Source organism: Triturus cristatus, chromosome 3_1, assembly GCF_964204655.1.
Source record: "Triturus cristatus chromosome 3_1, aTriCri1.1, whole genome shotgun sequence".
NCBI classification, from domain to species: Eukaryota; Metazoa; Chordata; class Amphibia; order Caudata; family Salamandridae; genus Triturus; species Triturus cristatus.
Window position 1 is genome coordinate 243,152,367 of NC_140583.1, and position 23,905 is coordinate 243,176,271.

A 23,905-nucleotide genomic window follows, 5' to 3' on the forward strand; every position below is an offset into this window, starting at 1 on the left:
GGTCTGAGGAAACACTGTCTGGGTAAAAGCTAGAGTAGAAAGGGTTAAAAGAAGGAGCTTGAAGCTTGCTGACTCTCCTGGCAGATGTAATGACCACCAAAAAGGCAGTCTTCAAAGAGAGAAGCTTGAATGAGCAACTATGCAGAGGATCAAGGAATGTAAGGACCAAATTAAAGTCCCATTGGGGCATGATGAAAGGGGTAGGAGGAAACAAATGTTGCAGATCCTTAAGGTAACGAGTCACAACGAATGACTTAAATAGTGAGGGCTGATCCAACAACCGCAAAAATGCCAATATGGCTAAAGGTAACCTTTAACGGTGCCTAGGGCAAGGCTTAGCTGGGCTACAGACAGCACTCACAGTAACAACTCCAACGAGAGGGCTGAAAGTGTGTCAACATGGAGGAGCACCAAGAAACAAATTTGTCCCAACGGCAGGCATATAGTCTTTGTCAAGAAACACCTAGATGCCAAGATGACATCTCAGATCTCAGGAGGTAGATCAAATGCATTCAACTTGCGCCACTAAATCACCACACAAAGTTGGAGCGGGAGTAGGTTTGGGTGCCGAAACCTGTCCTGCTGCTGCGACAGAAGGTCTTTTTAATGGGCAGCCTGCTTGGAGAACAGATGCCTATGCTCAGGAGTTTGAGATACACTCTCCTTGCCCAGTCCAGAGTTACTAGGATGACTTTGGCTCAGTCAGGCCAGATTTGTGAGAACTTGGGGTTCTGATCTGCAGAAAAGCTACAGGGTCCCAGGTTCCAGTCTAAATGGAACAAGTCTCTACGCGAGAACTGCTCTGGAAACTCCTATGCGTAGAAGTGCTGACATTGCGCGTTTTTCGGTGGCAAAATAGAGCGAGACAAGATTCTCCCCATTCTCAGAAGAGACCTTGCATCACCTCCGGATGAAGACGCCATTTGTTATCCGCAAGGCACCAGCGGCTGAGCTTGTCTTCCTTTGCGATCCCGCAAGGTGCTGCAGGACCTGGTAGATGTCCTGTCTGTTCAGCCAGGTCCAAAGGCGCAGGGTCTGCAGGCACAGGGTCCATGACCCCATTCCGCCCCATTTATTGCAATACCAAGTGGCGGTGGCGTTGCTTGTTAACCCTGAACCAACCTTCCTTTCTTGGATGAGAGGAAACCTTTCAATGTCAAGCGACCTCTCCCAGGGGGCTGCCAACCCAGTAGTGATGCATCGGACACTACTGTCCATTACGGGTGTCAAAGAGGGGTCTGCTGGTGGTCCAATCATGGTTCATTTGCCACAAACCGGACCAGGTCGGAGAGATTTCCTTGATGCTGTGCCCAATGGGACTTAAGGATCTGGTGAAGAGCCTGCATGTGCATGTGCATTGGGCGTGCTTCACCAACAGGATGCAGGAGGCCAACAGGCTTGGCAGCCTCTCTGCAATCTAGGACAGAAGTTGAAATATCAAGATCATAGCCTGAATGTCCTGGACTCTCCACTCCAGAGGGAAAGTGCGGAACTGCCCTGTATCCAGAATAGCTATACAGAATGGGAGCGGCTGGTATGGAGTCAGATGTGACTTAGGCATGTTGATAGTGAACCCCAGCAAATGCAGGAGGTTTACCATAGAGTAGGGTAACAACTGCCTGGGCAAGCCCACCTGCAACAGCCAGTAGTTGAGGTAGGAAAAACCTGGAACCCCTGACTGCCAAAGGTGACTTACAGCCACCACCATCATTTTCGTGTACACCCGGAGGGCACTGGTGAGACCGAAGGGGAGCACAGTGAACTTGAAATGCTTATGGCCTACTGTAAACCGCAGGTAGCACCTAAGGGATTGCAGTACGGGGATGTGAAAATAAATGTTCTGCAAGCCCAACATTACCATCTAGTCTCCAGAGCAGACAACACTGAAGCCAAGGTGAGCATCTTGAATTTATTTTTCCACAGAAAGACCTTAGGAGATCACAGACATAGTACAGGACGAAGTCCTTCATTCTTTTGTCATGCTAGAAAGTAGCAGAAATAGCAATCAGATCCCACTTCTGGTGCAGGCACCCTCTTAATGGCTCCTTTTACCAACAGAGCCCGCACTTCCTGACAGAGCAAGTAGAGAAGGTCCTCCATCAGCCGTTCTGGGGATTGTGGCAAAAGGGAAGGGGTTTCCACAAATTGCAGGGAGTAACACCTCTGCACAATTTGGAGCACACACTTGTTGGAGGTTATGTTGCTGCACTTGGGCAGGTGGTGCAAGATCCTGCTGCGAACAGGATGACTGTGCTGGGTGGAGGACTCACTAAAGTGGGTTGGAGGGCTGTGGAAGCCTGAAGGGCATGACTTTTGCGTCCTTTTTTGGCATCCACAACCCCACCCATGAAAGGGCAAGGTAGCCTGCTGGGATGGAGCATAAGGCTTAATTTGCAGATGCCCATAGGTGCCCTGACTGCTGCCACAGAAGAGGCGACTGGACTGTTGCTGTGATCGTGAAGCCAGCGAGAGGCCCAGGGATCTGGCTGCGGCTCGGCTGTTCAGAAAACACCCAAGACCCGAACCAGCTTTGTAGCCCAAACCAGCGGGAGCCATCTAAATGGCATGTCAATAAGGGATGATTACACATCCCCGGAAAACCCAGTGGACCACAACCGGGTGTGGCGACAGAGGGCCACCTTAGTGACCATGGGCCTACCTGAAAAATCCATGGTGTCCCGCCCACATCCAAAGGGGAACTTTGCCGAGTCTCAGCCGCTCGCCAAGGGTTGGTTCAATGGAGCAGCTCTCTTCAGGAAGCATAGGGAGCAGCTACGCAACAGAGTCCCATAATGCAGGGGACTATCAGGCTAAGAGACATGCAGTGTTCATGGACAGCAAGGCTGGAGGAGAGAACATTTGCTTCCCAAAGGTATCCAGCCTCCTGGATTCCCTATCCGGTGGAGTGGAAGGGAATGCATTCAGGTTAACTTTAGCTGTTGAGGCCTGTACCAGCAGGCTTTAAGGGGAGCGATGCTGAGAGAGGAATGCCGGTAGGAACGTTGACGATGGGCAATCATGTGGTATACAGCTGCAACTGTGCATGGTTTAGCCCAGTTCTCCCAGGATAACGTTAGTGAGGACCTTATTAAAGGGAAGCACAGGTTCAGCAAAGCATGCCCCCGGGTCCAGATGTTGGTCTTGACCTTGACCGCAGGCAGTTATAGGTCAAGGACCTCCATTGCCCTCTGCATCACGGTTGCAAAGGATGCGCCTTCCTCTGAAACAGGGTGTGGAGGGGAAAGCATGCCAGAGTCCAGACCACTAGAAATATCCAGGTCCTCATACCATAGCTCTTCCTGGTCAGGGCCATCCAGAAAGATGCCATACCCTTCTCAGACTATTTCTTGTGGTTCTTTGACCTACCCGACCTGGAGAAAGATTTCTTAGAATGTAAACACAACCGTCTGTGGAAACGGCTTCAGGAATAGGCCTGAGATCTACCACAGAAGGGTGCAGAGCTTCACTGTCTGCTTGAGAATTGCCTTGGGGTGCATGGACTTGCACTTGATGCATGCTTTGGGGTCAAGGCATGACCCCAGAGACAGAGCAGGTGGGATCATACTCAGACATCTGTCTGTGACATTCCCTGCAAGGTTTAAACCCTGTAGGTTTTGTAGAGGACAAGTCTCTATCACACTGTGAGCAACAGGTCAAAAATACACAAAAGAGTTGAAAAAGCAGGTAAAAAAAAAAAAGATAGTGTGTACTCTCTGGATCTGCACTGTAGCCATGGAAACAAATGGATGTCAGCACGCCTATATAGGTGCAGGTCACTTCACTTCCGACACTAAACCGATCTATGCCAAGTACCAGGGTGCAGAAGTACTGCTCAAGATTGTCCAGATCCAGTCTGATGCATGGGGAATATTTTAAGAGGAGGAATTTGTGGTTAGAAGTCTCTATCAGAAATGGATCTTAACTTACCAGAAGACTTAGAATGTATAGTGGAATTTCGGCATGAGCGACCTCAAGATCAGAATCGTGAATTGGCCTGTGAGTTGGAACGATAGTGAGACTTATTCTTTGACTGTGACTTTTTCTTATGTTCTGAGACAGAGGGTAGCTTCCCATGCCCAAATCATCTTAGGGTGCATGAAAGAACATTTGCAGAATACTTTAGAGTCATGGACTGGCCTGTGCACCATAGGCAACCCTCACGCAGGTCTGTAACAGACCCCTGCTTTCTGCAGTATCTGTTGGATAATCATGTTGTTTTCAGTGGGGACACCGTTCCCTAACACACTGAAAAGATTTTGGGAACTTGAATGCAGAGCTTCGGATCCATGACTAGGGGTGTAGAAAGAAAGAATTGATGTCAGCATGCAGGCTTGGCACTTATATTTGGCTCTGCTCCTTCATTTCCACCAGCAGTAAGGATTCATCATCGAAACATAGGGTGCCATCTATCGGCCCACTGGATCATTGCTGGAGGAATTCTCCAGACCTACCCTGGGGATGTTCGAAAGGTGTGGAGTTTACTGTTAGAAGTATACCTCAGGACAAGGTGCATACACAAATACCAGGCTATTGTTATCTAATGTGCTTTGCTTTGGTAAAGAATAAGCATTTTTTGTTGGCTTTTGTCACAAACAGTCCCAGGACTACATGGACCACCTCCTAGAGACAGCTAGTAGCAGATGTTTATCTAGCTCTAATAATGTTAAGTCTCTCCTTCTGATGAAGAAGTTTGTAAAGGACACCTCTTCCTTGCGGCCCTGGAGGCAAAACAGATGTGCACTTTATCTCTTGTGGCAACTTGCTACATTATACAGTTCCAATGATCACATAAGAGCTTGACATCTGTGATAGAAATCCTGAAGAGCAACAAAGAAGTAGACTCATAGCTTTAGCTGTTTTTCTTCAACACACCCAACAAGCAAAATGCTTATTATAACAAAGGCTTCAGGATCTGGTCCCCACCACCATGACCTTTGTACTCTGCATCAGTTAAACGTTTATTTAAAGGGAAATATTACCTCTACCTTGGGCTCAGTCTCCTAAAACCTAACTCTACATCTCATGTAAAGGTGGAAATATGCACGAAGGTGAATACAGAAAAAAAATGTCCCTAGTAATAACCTAAATTACCCATTAATTAAGCACATCTGATATCTTTTGCTTCCTTTCTCCCGAGCGTTATACATTGTTCTTTTTTTTATTACGATTGACATCCTGGAATACTTGGCTCATGGAAATGGGCAGCTCGACAATAGGAATTCTGTACACCTTGGATGAGGGAAGAAGAAATAAATGAGTATCAGAGACTGAGAATACTCTTTGCTTGTTTGTTGCCCAGGTGTTCGTCTGACCCCTAAGATTGCTCCAACCTTTTTTAATGGAAGTTACAGGTGTTTTGATATGGATATTCCCCTCCTTAACAAGGATTATGATTTTCCTCTGGCACCCTAAAAGAAACAGCATAGAGTAGGAATGGTTGCAAGAAACCGTTCAGCTTTGATTGCCTGCAGGTCATCATCCATATGTTTTCAAAGGGAGTCTCCCTGTCACAAATGACAGATAAGTGATCTTTGATTACACGTCTCATTGTGAAGAATACTCCACAGAAATCAGTGTTACTCCACAATAATTAGATTGGCCAATTGCCAAAACAAAAGCCAGATTTCTACTGCTATTTCAACCTGTGCTGTTGAAGCCACCTGTTTTACATAAAGAACACTGTCAGGATTTTGCTTCCCAACTCCAAGGAATTGTCTAGGAGGAAGGGGGAGCTATTGTGCCACACCAGTCGACCAAAAAGGTCCAATATACTAAGGCAGTTACAGGCTACAACTGAAGTGAATTTCTTGCAAGTAGCATCGAGTAGTAGCCCCTCATTTCATGTGTTTTCAGCAAGATTATGAAGAGTTATTTGAATGGCTCTGCACTGCAGAAGCATTGCCTAGTAACACAGTCTAGGAGGAAATAGCTCTTCTCTTTCTGGCTACCACATCATACCAGTCTTTATAAGCGGAAGACTATCAGCCCACAAGACTGTCAGCCCACAAGTGATCCAGCATCACTATCACCTCAACTGATCTCTGAAGGTGCTGCCTATAATCATAAAATAAAAAAGGGTTCCTCTTGTGAAAATGTATGGAGTTTACATTGGGTGGGAGGGGGGGTCTACTATTTGGGAATGATACCTCGCTAATTGGAGGCCTGCCTGCTAAGTCTTCTTCTGGAACAATGTAATCTTCTCAATTCTCACCAAACAAGCTTTTGGCCATCCAGTCATCCCTTTTCCACCCATCCTACCATTTCAGCCATCGTCTTCCTCCCTAGTAAAGCCTTGCAAGGGCACGGAGGCTAGAGAAAATATTCAAAATTGGCCTAGCTGCGACTGTGCCTCAAGAAGCTTGCGGGATACTGAGGATTTGGTGCGAGCTGAATATTTGGACAAATTGATCTTTTACAGATGTCAACCCTTAAAATTTGTAGTAAATAAAACTGGTCCACTAGGACCTGTGCCATAGGTGGGTGATGGAAATGTTTTGGTAAAGCGGACCATGAAACGCAAGTTGGGGGAAAGGATCCACCTTTTCTAAGCACTTTTCACCTTCTTCCTCATCAAATACGAAATCTCTTGTGATGCATCTATATGGTTTCTTGCAAGGTTTCAATGTTACTAAGGTTCTATGTTGCTACAATATCTATAAAGCTCTTCACTACCATTGTGGCTAGGTCCATCCTTTAGAAATACTTTAAATAAACTTGCAGGATACCCTAAGACTCTTCTAAAACACGTTTTCATGGTCTCAGAGTAGTTCCTCTACTTCCAAACATCTCTTCTAAGTTAAGCAGCCCAGTTTTTATGGGTGTAATTCACCTTCAATCCCAAGTTCTTTGAAAGTAGGACTAAGTCATCTTCATTTTCTAGTCCTATTTGAGGTTGGAGTAGGGGAAATCTCTACGAATAAGATGAACCAAAATACAATTAGCCTCAGGTTGGGAAAAAGTTGACCACATCTCACTCACATTGACCTCATTCAAGTCGCTTCTTTTAGAGACAGAGAAGACCTTCAAACTTGCATGCACCATTTACTACAACTGCAATCCTTAGGAGTTACTGGAGCACACCGAGAACGGATTAGCCAACTGTGACAGAAGAAGATGTGCTATGCCTTTCAGTGCAATGAATGAGCAGCACCATGGGCAACACCAGACTCCACCTAGTCGCTTTGTGCAACAGCAACTTAGGACTTCCACGCCCAGATAGAGCGAGGATCGACCCAATGGTGCAACATAGTCTGCGAAGGCGTAGTCTTTAGTTCCCATAGGGACCTGGCACCTGAGTGGTTCCAGCACCTTTCATACACCTTAAAATGGAGATGTAGGTGCACATGTTATTCGATAATAGCCAAACGTGGTTGTTCAACTAGGTAATTTCATCATCACTGGTGGTACTCTAGCCACATAGCACAAGTGACAGTGACCTACATATGTGGCAGAGAAGAGACTATAGATGGGCTGCCTTACAGACATACTATTTGGAAGGGTGCATGGTACTTTACCCAGTGACAAAGCCTCCATTGTCACCACTAGACTCCCTTTCCCAATCACTTTTAGGCTATGGTTGACCTTTTTCTGCAAGCATGACCGATAGGTTTGCAGGGGCACGTTACAGATGGCAATACAAGAACACAAGCAAGCAACTGTAAAATATTCTGCCAATAGGAGAAGACGCAGTTAGGCTGAAAAGCTGCTACTAACAGCCAGTCATGTCAAGTACAAATTCAAACTGGAGCATACTGCATTCAGGCTGGAGAAGAATAGAAAGCAAAATGAAAAAAACTGAAAATAAATAATGAGGCATGATTCCCAGACAGGAAGACACTGAGTGGAAGAGAAGCAGGCTAAAATCCACACTAACTGGTAGAAAAAAATAACTGGTTAAGTGTCCACTCAAGCAGAAGAAACAGGCAAGAAAACACACGATGTAAGCCAACAAATGGTCCAGGTGCACAAAGGGCTTCATTACAGCCTCAGAGGTACTAACACCATACCACACAGGCAGAGAATGAGTGTCCTTGTGTGTGAGTTTTTATTTCCTTTTAGTTTTAAACTCAAAATAGCATTTTACAGTAACATGAAAGAAGTAGAGAAACATACCCCCCTGATAGGACAGGAGACACCACTCTCACAAAAGGAGGATCAAATGGAAAATTGTCCTGAAAAAGAAATAACAGAATACACCATTACAATAACAAGTCTTAATCTACATACATGAAGGAACTTAAAGTAGAAATTACTTACCTATAACGTTACAGGTGTGAACTCAATGCTGAGTTTACCATCAACTTAAAGCCATTAAGGTCAAAGGGGCTATTTACCATCAACTTAAAGCCATTAAGGTCAAAGGGGCTATCATTGAGACCACTGTATTATCAACCCTCCTTACAACTAACTAGGGCACTACACCCAGTAAAACTCAGTATACTCCTAAGTAGCTGTAAAAAATATGTCTGCACTAAATTACAGAAGAAATAGGTATTATTTATTTTGGTTTTGAAAATAATTAAGTTACATCAAAGCAGTACTGCCACTAGGCATGAAACTATTTAAATCAATCCTCTAGAACTCTCTGCCAAACTGGCTATCTGCTTTATCGGAATCCAGACACTTAATAGCCTTGAATTTGCATGTTCAACTTTTGAAAGCTTTGTGATATATATTTAAAAGAGGAAGATCCTTGCTTCGATTGCAAAATGAAATGCACTAACTAGAATTATTTAAAGGGATGCCTTATCAAGAGAGTTCAGCTGACAACACTGATCACACGCCACAAGAAGTACTGTTTTTTAAATGTGGCATTGTTGAGGCAACCATTTTGTCCTGCCTGTATCTGGATGCTTCGTGTAGGTTTAAGTGACCAACTGCAAAAGTCATCAATTCTAATCAGTTTTTCATCAATATCAAATGAAACACTATTTAAAATTTGTGACAAACTATGCTCATACATGACAAAAGGATGGTAAACAGAAATAAGCACGGTTAAACTTGCCACTCGATGGGACTCTATCCAAATATATACTATTTTTGACCTTTAGTGAATAAAAACTTGTCTGAATGGCACAACGTTCCACCGTATAGAAAATAAGAAAGCAGGCCCACAAGTAGAAAGGTGCGGGTTAAGAGGGCTGTCCCCTCAAAAAAGAAACACTCATTAAGGGCTCTTGACAAACAGTTAAAGTTATAAATATGGGGGAGAAGGATATGTCAAGGTAGAGGATGGTCGTAACAAGGCAGGCATAAGCCACTATGAACATTGGGGTAGAAGAGAGAACATACAGGAATGGCTGTCCTCACTGGAGGATGATCTCTCAAAATGCCTGGTCTTGTTATTACTATCCTTTAGTAGTACCGTAGTATGCGAGGGAAAACATGAATGCCGTAACTTTACAGCTGTTCTTCTTCTGAAGACTATTACTTCAAGTTTGTGCAAAAATTATTCTAAAAGCTAATCATGTTCATTTAATTAATAATTGTATTTAATTTAATAATAAAATGTGATACAAACAATTAAAGGGGGTGTAATTGAACATCACAGTACACTTAGTGAGAACAGACAGGACTTTAGGAGTAAGCGAAACGGGAGGACGTGAATTCAAGTTTTGGAGTCAAAAAGAATGATCAAGAGCAATGTAAGGCACAATGAGGTTGAAGAGATACAACACGAAAATGAAAGGCAGAATAATCAGAGGTAGAAAAAAAGAATTTGAAACAAAAACCTCACGAACTTACTGCGTCATCTGTGCTTCTAGATTTGAAAGCATGCATCCTTTAGACGAATAAGTTACTTGTCTGTAAAGGTGGGTCACCAGCACTTGTATCTTTAACCGATGCACGTGATTTGAACATGTAAATACTCCCTTAAGCAAGCTGGGAATCATCCCAAAGAGGTTGCTTTCTACAGCCAACTAATTCTACATATATACTTTCCTGCTCTGCGTGTGATCCCATTCTCTAGTACCCCATTACTTCTGGAAATCAGATTCTGAGTAGTTTAACATCTCCCAAGGTTGCACTGCTTCCTGGAGACACAAGGACTCTGAATCTGCTACTCTTTCCACCACATACCTCTTTCTTTAATGCACATGTGCGAGGAATCAGCTTACAGTTACAAAGAGGGTCAAGTGGGGTTGCCTGAGGGACTGCATCACCCACAGGACCCAGAGACCATAGCTGACCGGCAGTTTGCTCCCAACTGCAATTTCAGCTAGCAGTAGGGCCTAGTTATTTTAAATTTGGTAGGGCCTTACTGCCAGCTATTATGTCAAAACTACACGCAAACAAACTCTAATTTGCTTTCACCTGCCAGGGGAATGGCTCCAGTATTCCGGCTGAGCAGGCCAACAAGGAAGCCTTTCATCCCTGGGCATCTCTAAACCCAATGATTTCGAAGAATCCAGAGCGATGTGGTTTCTGTGGATCTGCATGCGTTTTTTTTTTTTTAACCCAGAATGTCCTGCAAACTTTAAATATACCCCTATAATACCCAATTTCTTCTCCAAGCCAGGGGTGTGGGGTGTGTGACTGTAGCATTTCAGCTTCGGGTCTGTCAGCACCCAGAAGCCTACGAATGGCGGATAATTCTGAAACCTAGAGACTCAGAAGAATCCAGGTTGGTTTGGCTTGCATTAACACCGCACCATTTGTTATCCAGAATGCCCCAGTGGAGATCAAACTTCAGCTAGAGACAAAAATTAATTTCTGTGCCTTACCATTTGCTGCATTATAGGTGTATAAGGAGATGGCACTGATGATAACTAATCTTAAATAGTTACTGACACGAAGAACACACCTCTGCGACTACAGCAGAAAGGTTGGATAAATAGCAAATTTCAGCCACAAGGAACTGACGGAATTGTCAAAGAGAAAATAAAAGGACTGGGCCACACGAATGTGGTACAGTCCTATATCTCAAGCTCAAGCTCAAGAAAACTTTATTTCGGAATAAATCCATAAAAGTGCATAAAATCAATATAAAACATTTAGCAACAATAGATAAAATGTTTAAAAATAATGCATCCACACAGCTAATACATACTAATTACATACATAAATCAGATGACATTTTTAAATATTTTTTCCGTTTGTGCCAGAAAGCCCCCAAGAATTTTGCCACTGCAAACACAATGTGCGCGGCCGTTTCGCTCTTGAGAATTCTAAAGGCTTCATGACACCTTGTGAAGCCCAGGTTCCTACAGATGGGAATGATCCACTTTCTGCGGGGCTCAGTATAACCCGTGCAAAAAAATATAAAATGCAGCTCAGTTTCCTCACTTGCGCTGCATGCCGGGCAAATACTGGGTGTCGACAGGGACCAGGAGCTAGTGAAAGCACGAATTGGCAAAGACCCGTGCCTCCATTGCAAGTAGAGCTTCCTGATTATTACAGGGTAAACATTATCCAAGGCCACTTCGAAGATGTATGTACTCTTCATAAGAAGGAATTGATTTGTTAGAGACCCTAGGGATTTGGAGGGTCGGAGTAAAGGAGCCTTAGAATCATGATACACTTTGGTTAGAGCCTTTTTAGAAAGCTTAGGACAAGCATTACCAGGATCATTCCACAGTGCATCTAGACCTAGGCTCATCAAACTATTCCTTACAAATTTGAGCCAGGGAATGTTCCCCGAATTTGGGAAGCTGAGAACTTCCTGGAGACCCTGTCTATAGTGAATCAGTTCAGGCACCGTCCACAGTCTGCGCCAGTAGATCACAGGACGAAATGCCAACTCTTCCTCCAATGGTCTAATGCCTAAGTCAAGTCGTAGAGGCACTAGCGGTGTACTCGGAGGCAGAGCTGCTAGACACCTGAGGAATCTGTTCTCCTCCTTTGTCAGGCTGTCCAGGATTTTGTGACCCCATAATTCACTCCCATAGGTAACTGCTCCTCTTGCTTGAACCCTATAAATATGGAGAGGAGGACCTATGGGTTTAAGGGTTGACCTGTTCTTCCCCACCATTGCTAATATTCCACCAATATGTTGCGCTAGCTTCAACCTTGTTTTCTCCTGATGTTGACCCCACCCCAATTCCTCGTTGAGTGTAACACCAAGATATTCAAAGGTGCTCACTCGATCGAGTGCATTTTCCCCAATGCGAGGAATACGATGGAACCTGGGTGGCGGATTGAAAGCCATAAATTTGGTCTTTGTGGTGTTTATTTCCAATCCATGCTCTCTACAGAAGTCCCCAAAGCCATCCAGAACACGCTGGATTCCCATAGGTGACTTGGAGAGAAGGAGGGTATCATCAGCAAACATAATTGCTGGGACCCTCCTTCCCGCCAGCTTCGGGACATCCGAATTGGGGACCCCATTGAGATGGTCGATGACCCCGTTAACAAAGAGGCAGAACAGGGTCGGTGCAAGTACGCACCCCTGTCTTACCCCTCTCTCAACGGAAAACTTGTTTGAGAGTGCACCCTGCACACCGCACCTCACACGGGCATAGGTGTTTGTATGGAGGCGGATGATCATATTCAGGAGATCAGCTGGCATCCCAACTTTCGCCAGGACTTCCCAGAGCTTGCCACGTGGAACAAGGTCAAACGCAGCCCTTAGATCTACAAATACAGTATAGAGGCTGCCACCCTCCAACTGTATTGTTTTCCAATGTAGAAGGGACAGCCTAAAGACCTGGTCCACAGTAGAGATCTTCTGGCGAAACCCGGCCTGAAGAGGGCTCAGAACATCCCTCTCCTCGATCCAGTCCAAAAGTCGATCCAACAGAAGCCTCGCAAAGAGTTTCTGTGGAACGTCTATCAGACTGATCGGTCTATAATTGGCGGGGAGCAAAGGTGAACCCCTTTTAAAAATGAGCACAATCTCCGCCCCAAGCCAAGTTGGGGGAAGTGCCATCCCATGGATGATTGCGTTGAACAGTACCAAAAAGTATAGTGCCCAAATTCTGACTTCGTGCCTTAGGAGGTCGCCTGGGATCTTATCTAAGCCTGGCGCTTTTCCTAAGGAAAGGCAAGTTATTGCCCTTTCCACTTCCTCCAGCTTAAAGTCTTCCAGCTCAATACAATTATCAATGGGGTCCACTAAGCTCTCAGGCGGAGTTCCCATTTCGTCTAACCCAACTCTGCTATAAAGCGACGAGAAATGTTTTTCCCAGACTTCAGCTGTAACATTGCCTTCTATTGCCATAACAGGCTCAGCAGAACCATGTCTGACTATGTGCCAAAATTTTCTGGAATCTCTAGCTTTGAGAGCAGATGTTATTTCTGACCAGTTCTCCCAGTCCCAGTCTATTTTAGCAGCTTCAAGAAGGGACTTATAGGCCACCCTCTTTTCCCTAATCACAGAGGATGATTCCTTATTTTTAAGTGCTTGGAGGAGATCTTTCTTGGCTCCCCTACAGCTGGCATTGAACCAAGAGGCTCTTTCACTCCTCGGTTTCCTGCCCCGGACCACAGGATTCAATACCTCAGCTAAATTGACACAAAGGGTCTGATGAATATCCTCAAGGGAAGAACAACCTTCTGACGAGGGCAGTTGAGGGAGAAGGCTCTCCAGTCTTTCCAAGGTTAAAGCCACTTGCTCATATATAGCCCTTATACGGTTCGGTTTCTCTAATAGTCTGTCCCACCTTAGTCTTCGTCTGTTACTGGACAGGGTGAGACTGGGGGCAGGTAAACTATTTCCCCGGGTTTCTGGCCTAAGGAAACCATCCGCAGCTAATGAGAGGATTAGGGGGTTATGATCACTATCAGCCCTCAGGACAATTTTAAAGTCTAAGGCCAGTTTCCAGTCCTGGAGTCTGATCAATATATAATCGATCCGGGACTCCTGTCTTGGTCTATTAAAAGTTGGCTGGGGCGGGTTATCCCCCTTAAACCTACCATTGCATGCTCTAAGTGAATTTGCCAATGTTAGTGTTAGAACTTGCAATAAGAGGGGTGATACTACCCTGGCTGGCGGACCTACAATACTTTGGATTCCCCAGAAATCATCCTCCTCACTGCTAATCCCATCTAGATACGTCGGGAGTGGTTCAAACTGAATGTTAAGATCCCCTCCGACCAGGAGTGTATCTGGGCCAGTGAAAGAGTCAAGAAAAATCCCTAAATCCTCCAGTGTCCTTGAGGTGGCCGCAACTCCAACCGGTCTAGAGTATATATTTACCAGACTCAGACCCGCCCCATTGGGCCAACGCAAGACCACACATAGGATGTCCAGAGAATTAGTTTCTACCACCTCTGCAGTACAGCCTAAATGACAGGCAATCCATGTTGATAGTCCACCAGACGGGCGTCCCTTCCCGCCCCATCTAGCTGGAATATCAAAAATTGCAAAACCGGGGTGGCAAAGATTTTCTCTGGCCCACGTCTCTTGAAACATGCATATGTCATGTTCTTTGATAAAGGTTTCCCAGTCAGTATTGCCTAGCTTATTGGGGAGCCCAGCCACATTCCATGACAGAATCTCTAATGCCCTCATAGTTCTAGTTGCAGGCATAGAAGCCTTGTGCGGGGTACTTTCTTCTATCCTTAAAAGGGCACTGACCCCCAACTCACTTTGTGCTTTGCATGTGGACCCCTGTAGAACTTTGGCCTTTCGTGGAAAGCAACCTCCCACCTCCTCCACCCCGTTCTCCCTGCATGCGGAACGGTAAGGTTCGATAACTATTTCATCTACGGCCACCAGAGCGTGTTCCAGGGGCCCTGTGTGAGTCGCCAGTGAGGACATGTGTTGCCTGCCAGAGATAGAATGGTATGGACAGAAAGTCGACAGTTTAGGAATCGGATCCATATCCTCAACCTGGTCCCCCTGTGTGCTACACCCACAAACAGAAGAAATACTGAGTCAATCGCAGTCATCGACTCCTGATAAAGCCCCAAATCTATTAACAACTTCGAGGGGAGTAAATGGTAGCGTGTAGTTCACCCTTCGTGGTCCCATTCTGTGGTTTCCAGGTGGAACCGTAATCCATTCTGCTGCATTTTCATATGCCACAGAACTGGGTACATGCATGTTACAATGTGAAACAGGGGGAGCAGATGTTGCTACGAATGGGTGAGAAAGGGCCACCGTTTTTCTTGGAGCTCTGGGATGTGCATTATAAGAGACTATTGATCTTGGATAAAAGTAAGATAATACACGGGGATTTATAGGTCCCCATGTCGAACCCAAGGGGTAGTCTAAGATGTATTTGACTGCATTAGGGTCTCTGAAATTGATAATGATTACATCCCCTTCTAGGTCTTTGATTCTGCGACCTAACCAAGGAAGTCTCCGAACATGCAATATCTCCCCATTGATGTTAGGAGGGAGGGGTCTATTTGTCCTAAGCCAGTGCACGATTTTGTTTTTTAGGCTGTAATAACCCTCATTTCTGCCCTTATCCAGAGGTGGAACTTCAGTTAACACCACCACATATGGTACCGCCTCTGGGGGCAAATTAACTTGATGGCTACGTAGATCACTTGCTCTAACTGAGAGGTGATTCTCCCCCTTCTCCTTTGGGGATATTACTCTGATAGAGTTTGCTGTTTCCTTCCTTTGTTCACCATCTACATGTTGCCCATGACTTAGGTTAGTTGTGGTGTGGGCGGGCTTATCCCTACGCTGAGGATTAGAGCTACCTATCTCGTTAATCCTAATGTGCGTAAGAGATGGATCTAAATCCATTGGGGGAGGCGGGTAGTGAGTGGAATCTTTCCGTGTCCCTGGGTGTTTTGTGATTAAAGATTCTAAATTCCCCAGTCGTGACTCTATATTTTTTAATCTTTCTATGATGGGTAAAGTAAATGATCTAATCAATTTCTCGATGCTCTCAAGATGTGATGTCATTGTACCTAATTCAGGTAGGAGCCGCGGAGAACGAGACAAGTCAGGAGGGGGAAGAACCAGGGAGGTGGAGGGTGTTGCGGCCAAGTCGTGTGTTATTAATAGTGGCAATGGAGCCTTTGTCAGTGATGCAATGCTCTTAGTTTGCATGGGGCCCTTGCCAAAATCAGTATGGTTAATATTGCCTCTTGGCAAGTTACCTAACCTCTTCCTTCTTTTGGGCGGAGGGGGCCTTATAGCTTTGGACACCAGCGCCCTCCCTGCCTTCTTATTAATGGTCTTAGCCTTAGGTTCAGAGGGAATAGTAACAGTATCGGTTTCCTTTCCAAGAATAATAGTAGTACTAGCGGGGGACAAATTAGTTAAAACTGGTAACAAATTAAAATTACTGGGTGTAGAGTCAATTGTTCTCAACAGCTCTGGGACATTGTCCATGGCTAACGCCTCCTGCGTCAGGGTAGAAGGGCTTAGCACAATAGGGGACGAAGTCAAAGGAGATGTACTATCCAATAATGCCCTGTTTTTCATGCACTCTATGGAACGGCGTCGCTCAGCCCTCCGTTCGGCGAGTGTAGTCTCCTTGTCCGTGGGTACAGTCATCTTTTTAAAATAGTCTACCAATGTACATTTGGTTGGGACACCATGTTTAGCAGGAGAGTTATTAGCTACAATATCAGCCATATTATTACTAACAGTGTCAACCTGAGGACTCACGGTTATTGGATGGTACGAATAGGGAGTTCCCCCAGTCCGGTCTCCTCGTGTCTCTGAGGGCCTCAGAGGGCCCGCTCTTTGCCCGGTCTTCGCCCCGGCTCTCGTCCCGCACGCGCCCCGCTAGCGCGTGAGAGCAAGGATGTGGTAATGTAGAAAAATGGGGCGGAGATAGAGGAGGAGTCGGGAAGAGGGCCAGGTGCAGCCAATGTGCTACGCGCACAGCTCCCTGGTCCTCGCAGTCCCGAGTGCTTCGTTGTTGGTGCGGGTCTCCCCTATGGCAGGTAAATGACTTCCAGGCAGCGTAATGGTTGTAAGGAGGCTGGATCCGTTGAAGAGCGCTATGCCCCAGAGACCATCAAGCAGGCAGGCGGCAGTCCTCGAGCGGCACCCGCGAAGCGGGGGCCGCGAGTCGTCTTATCCTTGACAGGGGAGGAGTCGGGAAGAGGGCCAGGTGCAGCCAATGTGCTACGCGCACAGCTCCCTGGTCCTCGCAGTCCCGAGTGCTTCGTTGTTGGTGCGGGTCTCCCCTATGGCAGGTAAATGACTTCCAGGCAGCGTAATGGTTGTAAGGAGGCTGGATCCGTTGAAGAGCGCTATGCCCCAGAGACCATCAAGCAGGCAGGCGGCAGTCCTCGAGCGGCTCCCGCGAAGCGGGGGCCGCGAGTCGTCTTATCCTTGACAGGGGAGGAGTCGGGAAGAGGGCCAGGTGCAGCCAATGTGCTACGCGCACAGCTCCCTGGTCCTCGCAGTCCCGAGTGCTTCGTTGTTGGTGCGGGTCTCCCCTATGGCAGGTAAATGACTTCCAGGCAGCGTAATGGTTGTAAGGAGACTGGATCCGTTGAAGAGCGCTATGCCCCAGAGACCATCAAGCAGGCAGGCGGCAGTCCTCGAGCGGCACCCGCGAAGCGGGGGCCGCGAGTCGTCTTATCCTTGACAGGGGAGGAGTCGGGAAGAGGGCCAGGTGCAGCCAATGTGCTACGCGCACAGCTCCCTGGTCCTCGCAGTCCCGAGTGCTTCGTTGTTGGTGCGGGTCTCCCCTATGGCAGGTAAATGACTTCCAGGCAGCGTAATGGTTGTAAGGAGGCTGGATCCGTTGAAGAGCGCTATGCCCCAGAGACCATCAAGCAGGCAGGCGGCAGTCCTCGAGCGGCACCCTATATCTGCTGCTCAGTAAATGATGCACATATCGTCTAGCATTTAGTGAATGGGGTATAAAAGCACAACATGCCACTCCATTTGGTAGCTGCAATAGCAGTTCGGGCTGAACATTTTTCATGATCAGTTTCAGCAGATATGGGATTGGCAATGGAGACGTTGGAGTGAGACCGATCACATTTCTCATAGGACTCATTTTTCATGACCTGGTTGGTCAATCATCTACTATGACAGTGGAAGAGTTTGCCCTAATATTAAAAACACATGAGGGAAATAAAGCTCAGGGCCCCATGATACAATAAATGTATGTTGAATACACATAACTGTCAAACTTTTTCGGCACAATGTTTCCATGCAATAATCGATTCTAACAATCGCAGATAGCTGGAGCATTGCTATAAATTTTCTAAATTCACAAAAAGAGCCATTTTACATTTCAACCATCTGTCACCTGATATTATCGATCGGTATTTTCGGTAAAAATGTGTGTATTTGTTAATAAATAGAACATTTCCCTCCATTCAAGCTCAAGACCAATGACATATTGTTTATTTTGCAAAGGCAACATTTAATCTGATGTCTCACCATTATTTATTGGCAACTTTAAGTGAAACAGGCATGGACCTCCAGAAAGTACATTTTCATCCCAAAAATATAGCTTAGAACTATGATATGGCAAAGATGGGGAACTGAATGTGCCATTTCCCATTACGAAGAGGCTGCATCAAAGGAGTTTTCTTGCCCTGACATGCTTTCTTCTTAGCAATAATTTTGAAGCTCAATGCACTACTTAATAAAAATGATGTGCCCACTATCAGTGGGCAGCAAATCACAGTGCTGCTATTCATGGATGATGTAGTACTGCTGGCATGTACGGAAACACACTTAAGATGCGAAGACAGTTTTCTAATTAGAAAAAGCTGGTGATTAATGCATCAAAAACTGAAATGATGCTGGTCATGAGATCAGCACGTTCTTTAGTAGCCCACCCCCAGCTGATGCCCTTTCTTTAGAATGAGTTAAACATTGAGTTTTTGAGTTTAAGGACTGCTGATAGCCTAAGCATGACAGTACACAATGAAAACACCAGGAATTAATCATTCATCACAAGCTATTCACTGATTTAATAAGTTGGTTTGCTCTATATTTCAAGGCCCTAAATGCTCACAGTGTGGCTCTATATGAAAAAGAAAAATACGATTTTGCTTCTAGCTTTGGATTTAGAAGAATTGGAATAACAAAGCTATGGTTGTCATTTTAATAGATGTCACTTGTATTGTTTAACATTGGAAAAAATGGAAACATCTGGAAAGATTCTATGATTTAAATGTGCATTAGGCATTCCTTGCCTAAAATATGCGAGAGTGATTCTGCATTAAATAAATATATCCCATTTCTTGGACCCACAATGTGTACAACCATGTATTCTTTCGAAAGTTTAACTCCTACTGATAATTAACGATTTCCATTTCAAACATGTCAATGTGTAAATGAAAAATGTCATCTTATAAATGTGAATAATGTTTAATTCCAGATGTTTATTGTATTTTATTTAAGAGTTTATGAATGGTTTATGAAATTTCAAATCAACCTAATTTGATTGACAATAGCTTCCTGGTCAGAGTGTATGTAATGCACTTTGCGCTTCATATGCTGGCAACTTAAAAAATACCAACAAGGAGAATGCCTGATTGAGATGAAATTTTGACAACTGCTTCAGCTTTCATACAGATGTCAGCATTGTAACTTTTTCAGGGAGAAACTAGATTGTGGTGTGTCAGGGAGCCCTTGAGTTTATCCTACCCTCGTGGCCAAGGTGATGTCTTCCCTGTCAACTGGAGGAACTCCAGTTGAACGAGAAGGATAATGTTACTTACCCAGTAAGAATCTGTCCTTGGCATGAAGAGCTGTAGATTCACATGCTTTGCATACTCCTGCCATCTAGTGTTGGGTCCGGATATTTGCAAGTTGTTTTTCTTCGAAGAAGTCTTTTCGGATACGAGGTAAGTGACTCGTCCTTTCGGTGATAGCGCGCATGGGCATTGACTCCATTGTTAGATTATTTTCCTGCAGAGGGTGAAAACGGAGTTTGTAAAGGCAGAGTAGAGATGACCATGTGTATGTATACAAGATAAGAAGGAACTGCAAAAGGTATAGGTACCCAGGAGGATGGTGGGCACATTTGAATCTATAGCTCTACATTCCAAGAACAGATGCTTACTGGGTAAGTAACATTATCCGTTTGAGGCATGTGAGCTGTAGATCACATGCTTTGCATAGACTATACAGCAGTATTTTCCCAAGGCAGTGAATAACCTGTAGCTGTTGCAGTTCTCTGAAAGAGTGCTCTAAGTACTGCTTGGACTACATTAGCTAGCTGCTTTGCTAACACATTTACATAATAGTGTTTGGTGAATGTGTGTGGTGTAGACCATGTTGCAGCTTTACAAATGTCAACTATGGGAATGTTTCCTAAGAAAGCCATAGTAGCCCCTATTTTGCAAGTGGAATGCACTCTAGGGGGAATTGTTAAAGTTCTCTTTGCTTTTGTATAACATGTTTCAATACATGGATATAGGATTGCCTTTGTGAGGTGGAGCAAAAGCAAGAAAAGGTTGTTTCGTCTTACGAAATGCTTTTGTATTTTCTATGATATATAACCAAGCTCTTCTAACATCTAAAGTGTGTAGAGCACGTTCTGCCACGGAATCTGGTTGAGGAAAGAACACTGGTAACTCAACCGATTGATTGATGTGAAAGGCAGATACTACTTTAGGTAGAAACTTAGGGTTGGTACGAATGACCACTTTGTCTTGTGAAGCTCGAAAAAGGGTACTTTTATGGTCAGTGCCTGTTGCTCACCCACTCTCCTCAGTAAAGTAGCTGCAATGAGGAAGCGATTTTCCATGAGAAAAATTGCAGTCCACATTTATGCATTGGTTCAAAAGGTGGACCCATTATTCGTGTGAGGACTATGTTAAGATTCCATAACGGGGTAGGTGGAAGTCTTGGTGGTATAACTCTTTTTACTCCTTCCATAAATGCTTTGATAACTGATACTCTAAACAGAGACAAGTGCGGTCTGTTTTGGAGGTACGCGGCTAATGCAGCAAGATGTAAGCGGATGGATGTGTAAGCCAATTCTGACCACTGCAAATGTAATAAATAACAGATGATATTTTGTATGGAAGCATCCAAAGGATTGATATTCTTATTTTTGCAATAGATAACAAATAGTTTCCATTTAGCTGCATAACAAGTTCTTGTAGTAGGTCTTCTGGTCTCTTTGATAATGTTCATACAGTCTGGAGGAATATTGAGATATCCAAACTCTATGACTTCAGGAGCCAGATCGCTAAATTGAGTTCCTTGGGATCTGGGTGCCTGATTTCACCATGGCTCTGTGTGAAGAGACTGGATGTGAGATGTAGATTTTGATGTGGAACTATTGATAACTCCAACAGGGTTGTGAACCAAGATTGACGGGCCCATGTGGGAGATATTAGATTAAAGTGAGGGATGTTTGCATGAGTTCCCGAACCACTGATGGAATGAGTGGGAGAGGCAGAAAAGCGTATGCAAATATCCCTGACAAGTTCAACCATAGTGCATTGCCTTTGGAGAGCAGGTGTGGATACCTGGAGGCGAAGCTTGGGCATTTTGCTTTTTCTTGTGTGGCGTAAAGATCTACTGGAGGAAAACCCCAACTTTGAAAGTATGGGAGGAGAACTTGAGGGGGGAGTTCCCACTAGTGGATTTGCTGCCTCTGTTTGATGAGAAGGTCGGCAATTTGATTGCTTACTCCCGGAAGGTGTGCTGCTAGAAGATACATTTTGTGGTGTATGGCCCATTTCCAAATGGCTTGAGCTAGGTGTGACAGTTGGAGAGTGTGTCCCCTCCCGTTTATGTATATAGTACATAGCTGTCATGTTGTCGGTGCGGACTGGGACAGCTTTGTCTAGAAGGTGAATTTGAAAAGCTTTGAGCACTAGAAACACTGCTAGCAGCTCTAGATGATTTATGTGGAGACCCTTTTAGTTTTGACTCCACAAGCCTTGAATTTTGTGCCACGTCTGCTGTTAGAACTGTCTGTGGAACAGGGTCTATGAAGGGTCACCCTTTTGATAAATGTTGTGGGTTCCACCACTGCAGGGAGCGATGCATGCGGCTGTTTACGAACACTAGATCTGTCAAATGACCCTGCGACTGGTTCCACTGACTTGCTAAGCATTCCTGGAGGGGACGCATATGAAGCTTTGCATGGGGGACAATGATAATGCAAGAGGCCATCATTCCCAGCAGTTGCCTTTATACTCGAGCGGATAGTGAGTGGGTGGGCTGAAACTGAGCAACTAGAGCCTGAATATTGCGAATTCTGGCTGCATTGGGAAAAGCCAGAGCCTTTTGAGTATCTAAAGTGGCCCCTAGATAGGTGTGTGTGTTGGAACTTCGGAGATGAGACTTGATAACACATTGACTGTAAACCCCAGTTGGTGCAGTAACTGTATTGTTATGTGAGTGTGCTGGAGACATTTTATGTAAGTGCTGGCTTTGATGAGCCAGTCGAAGTTTAGGAAGAAATTAATGTGTTGTCTTCGAAGGTGAGCAGCAACTACCGCCAGGCATTTGATAAATACTCTGGGAGCAGTGGTGACTCCCAATGGGAGCACTTAGAACTGGAACTGGTAATGCTGCCCCGCTACAATAAATCTGAGGTTTCTGCAATGAGCGGGATGTATTGGAATGTGGAAATAAAAGTCTTAAGTCTAGAGTAGACAAAGTCGCCTTGCTGTAGAAGTGGGGGCACTTGCTGAAGAGTCACCATGTCAAAAATATCTGATTGTATGTAGTGATTTAACTCTCTGAGGTCTAAAATGGGTCAGAGAGAGCTGTCCTTTTTGGGTATTAGAAAGTACAGGGAGTATACACCCAACTCTTGATATTGTAGTGGTACGGGGTCTTTGGCTTCCATTAAAAGGAGAGACTGAACCTCCTGTTTGAGGACGTGTATAGGATCAGGTGACATTTTGTGTGAACGCGGGGGAATTTTTGGAGGATTGTTGGTATGCTCCAGGCAATAACCAGATCGGATAATTCCTAGCACCCATTTGTCTGTAGTTATTTATTGCCAGACAGGGAGCCAGGTGTTGAATGATTGGGGGAATTATAGGCAAGTCACTGTTATTTGAGGGGGAGGTGTGTGTTGTGGAACCTCTACCTCTACCCTTGCCATTGTTACCTCTGTAGCCTCCTCTAAAGAAACCTTTTGAAAGAAGAGGGCTGATTGTTGCCGTTGTATGGTGTAGAGGCAATGTCTGAAGAGATATTTTTGGACCCTTCACGATAGAAGGTGCGCCAAGAGGACCCACTGTTGGAAGGGGACTGTAGGGCTACCATAGATTTTGCCATGTCTGTATCCTTTTTTAATTTTTTCTAAGGATGTGTCTACTACAGGACCAAAGAGATGTTGTTTGTCGAATAGTGTGAAGAATGGAAGCCTGAACTTCGGGTTTAAAACCTGAAATCCTTAACCATGCGTGTCTTCTTAGTATCACACTGGTATTGATGGCTCAAGCAGCAGTGTCAGCTGCATCTAGAGCACACCTTATCAAAGAATTAAAGATGAGCTTCCCCTCTTGCACGAAGTCTTGGGCTTTTGTTTTATGTTCATCTGGCAAAAATTGGAGCAATTGCTCCATTTCGTCCCAATGTGCTCTATCGTACTTGGCTAAAAGGGCCTCGGTATTGGCAATGCACAAGTAATTTGCAGCTTGGGAGACTACTCTTATCCTGGAGGCGTCTATGAGCTTAGACACTTTGTCTGGAGGTTTACGGGCATTAGAAACCACTAAAGAGTCTAAAGGTAACTGGCCTTTAATAAAATCTGGATCTGATGGTGCCGTTTTATATTTTTTGTCTATTCTGGGGCACGAACCGGGTTGTTAAATATGTCATCCACATGTCTTAACATGCCTTTGAGCATAGGGAGTGTGTGGGTGGTTCTTTGGGAACTACTAAGGGTTTCAAAGATGAAATCCATCTCTAGGGACTCCTGTAATTGCACCCCATGATATTCAGCAGCTCTACTTGGCAGCTCTATATAGCCTACATTATCATCTGGTGAAGAAGGCTTGGTAGGATAAAGGTCAGGATCATTATCTGTGGGAGAATCCGTATTATAATCCTTCCAGGGGTCTGCAGGTGAAGGATCATTGCCCCCATCCTCATCATCAG

At 45.0% G+C, this 23,905-nt stretch overlaps 1 protein-coding gene across 2 annotated transcripts in view; it reads right to left on the reverse strand.

Annotated features, from left to right (window-relative positions):
• Nucleotides 1-23,905, reverse strand: part of UBE2Q2 (ubiquitin conjugating enzyme E2 Q2) — an 844,760-nt gene that overhangs the window by 106,051 nt on the left and 714,804 nt on the right. For both annotated transcript variants that reach the window (XM_085643780.1, XM_085643779.1), the window contains exon 9: nt 8,113-8,171. In XM_085643780.1, coding sequence (XP_085499906.1) covers nt 8,113-8,171 — 59 coding nt within the window. The remainder of the gene's footprint in view (nt 1-8,112; nt 8,172-23,905) is intronic.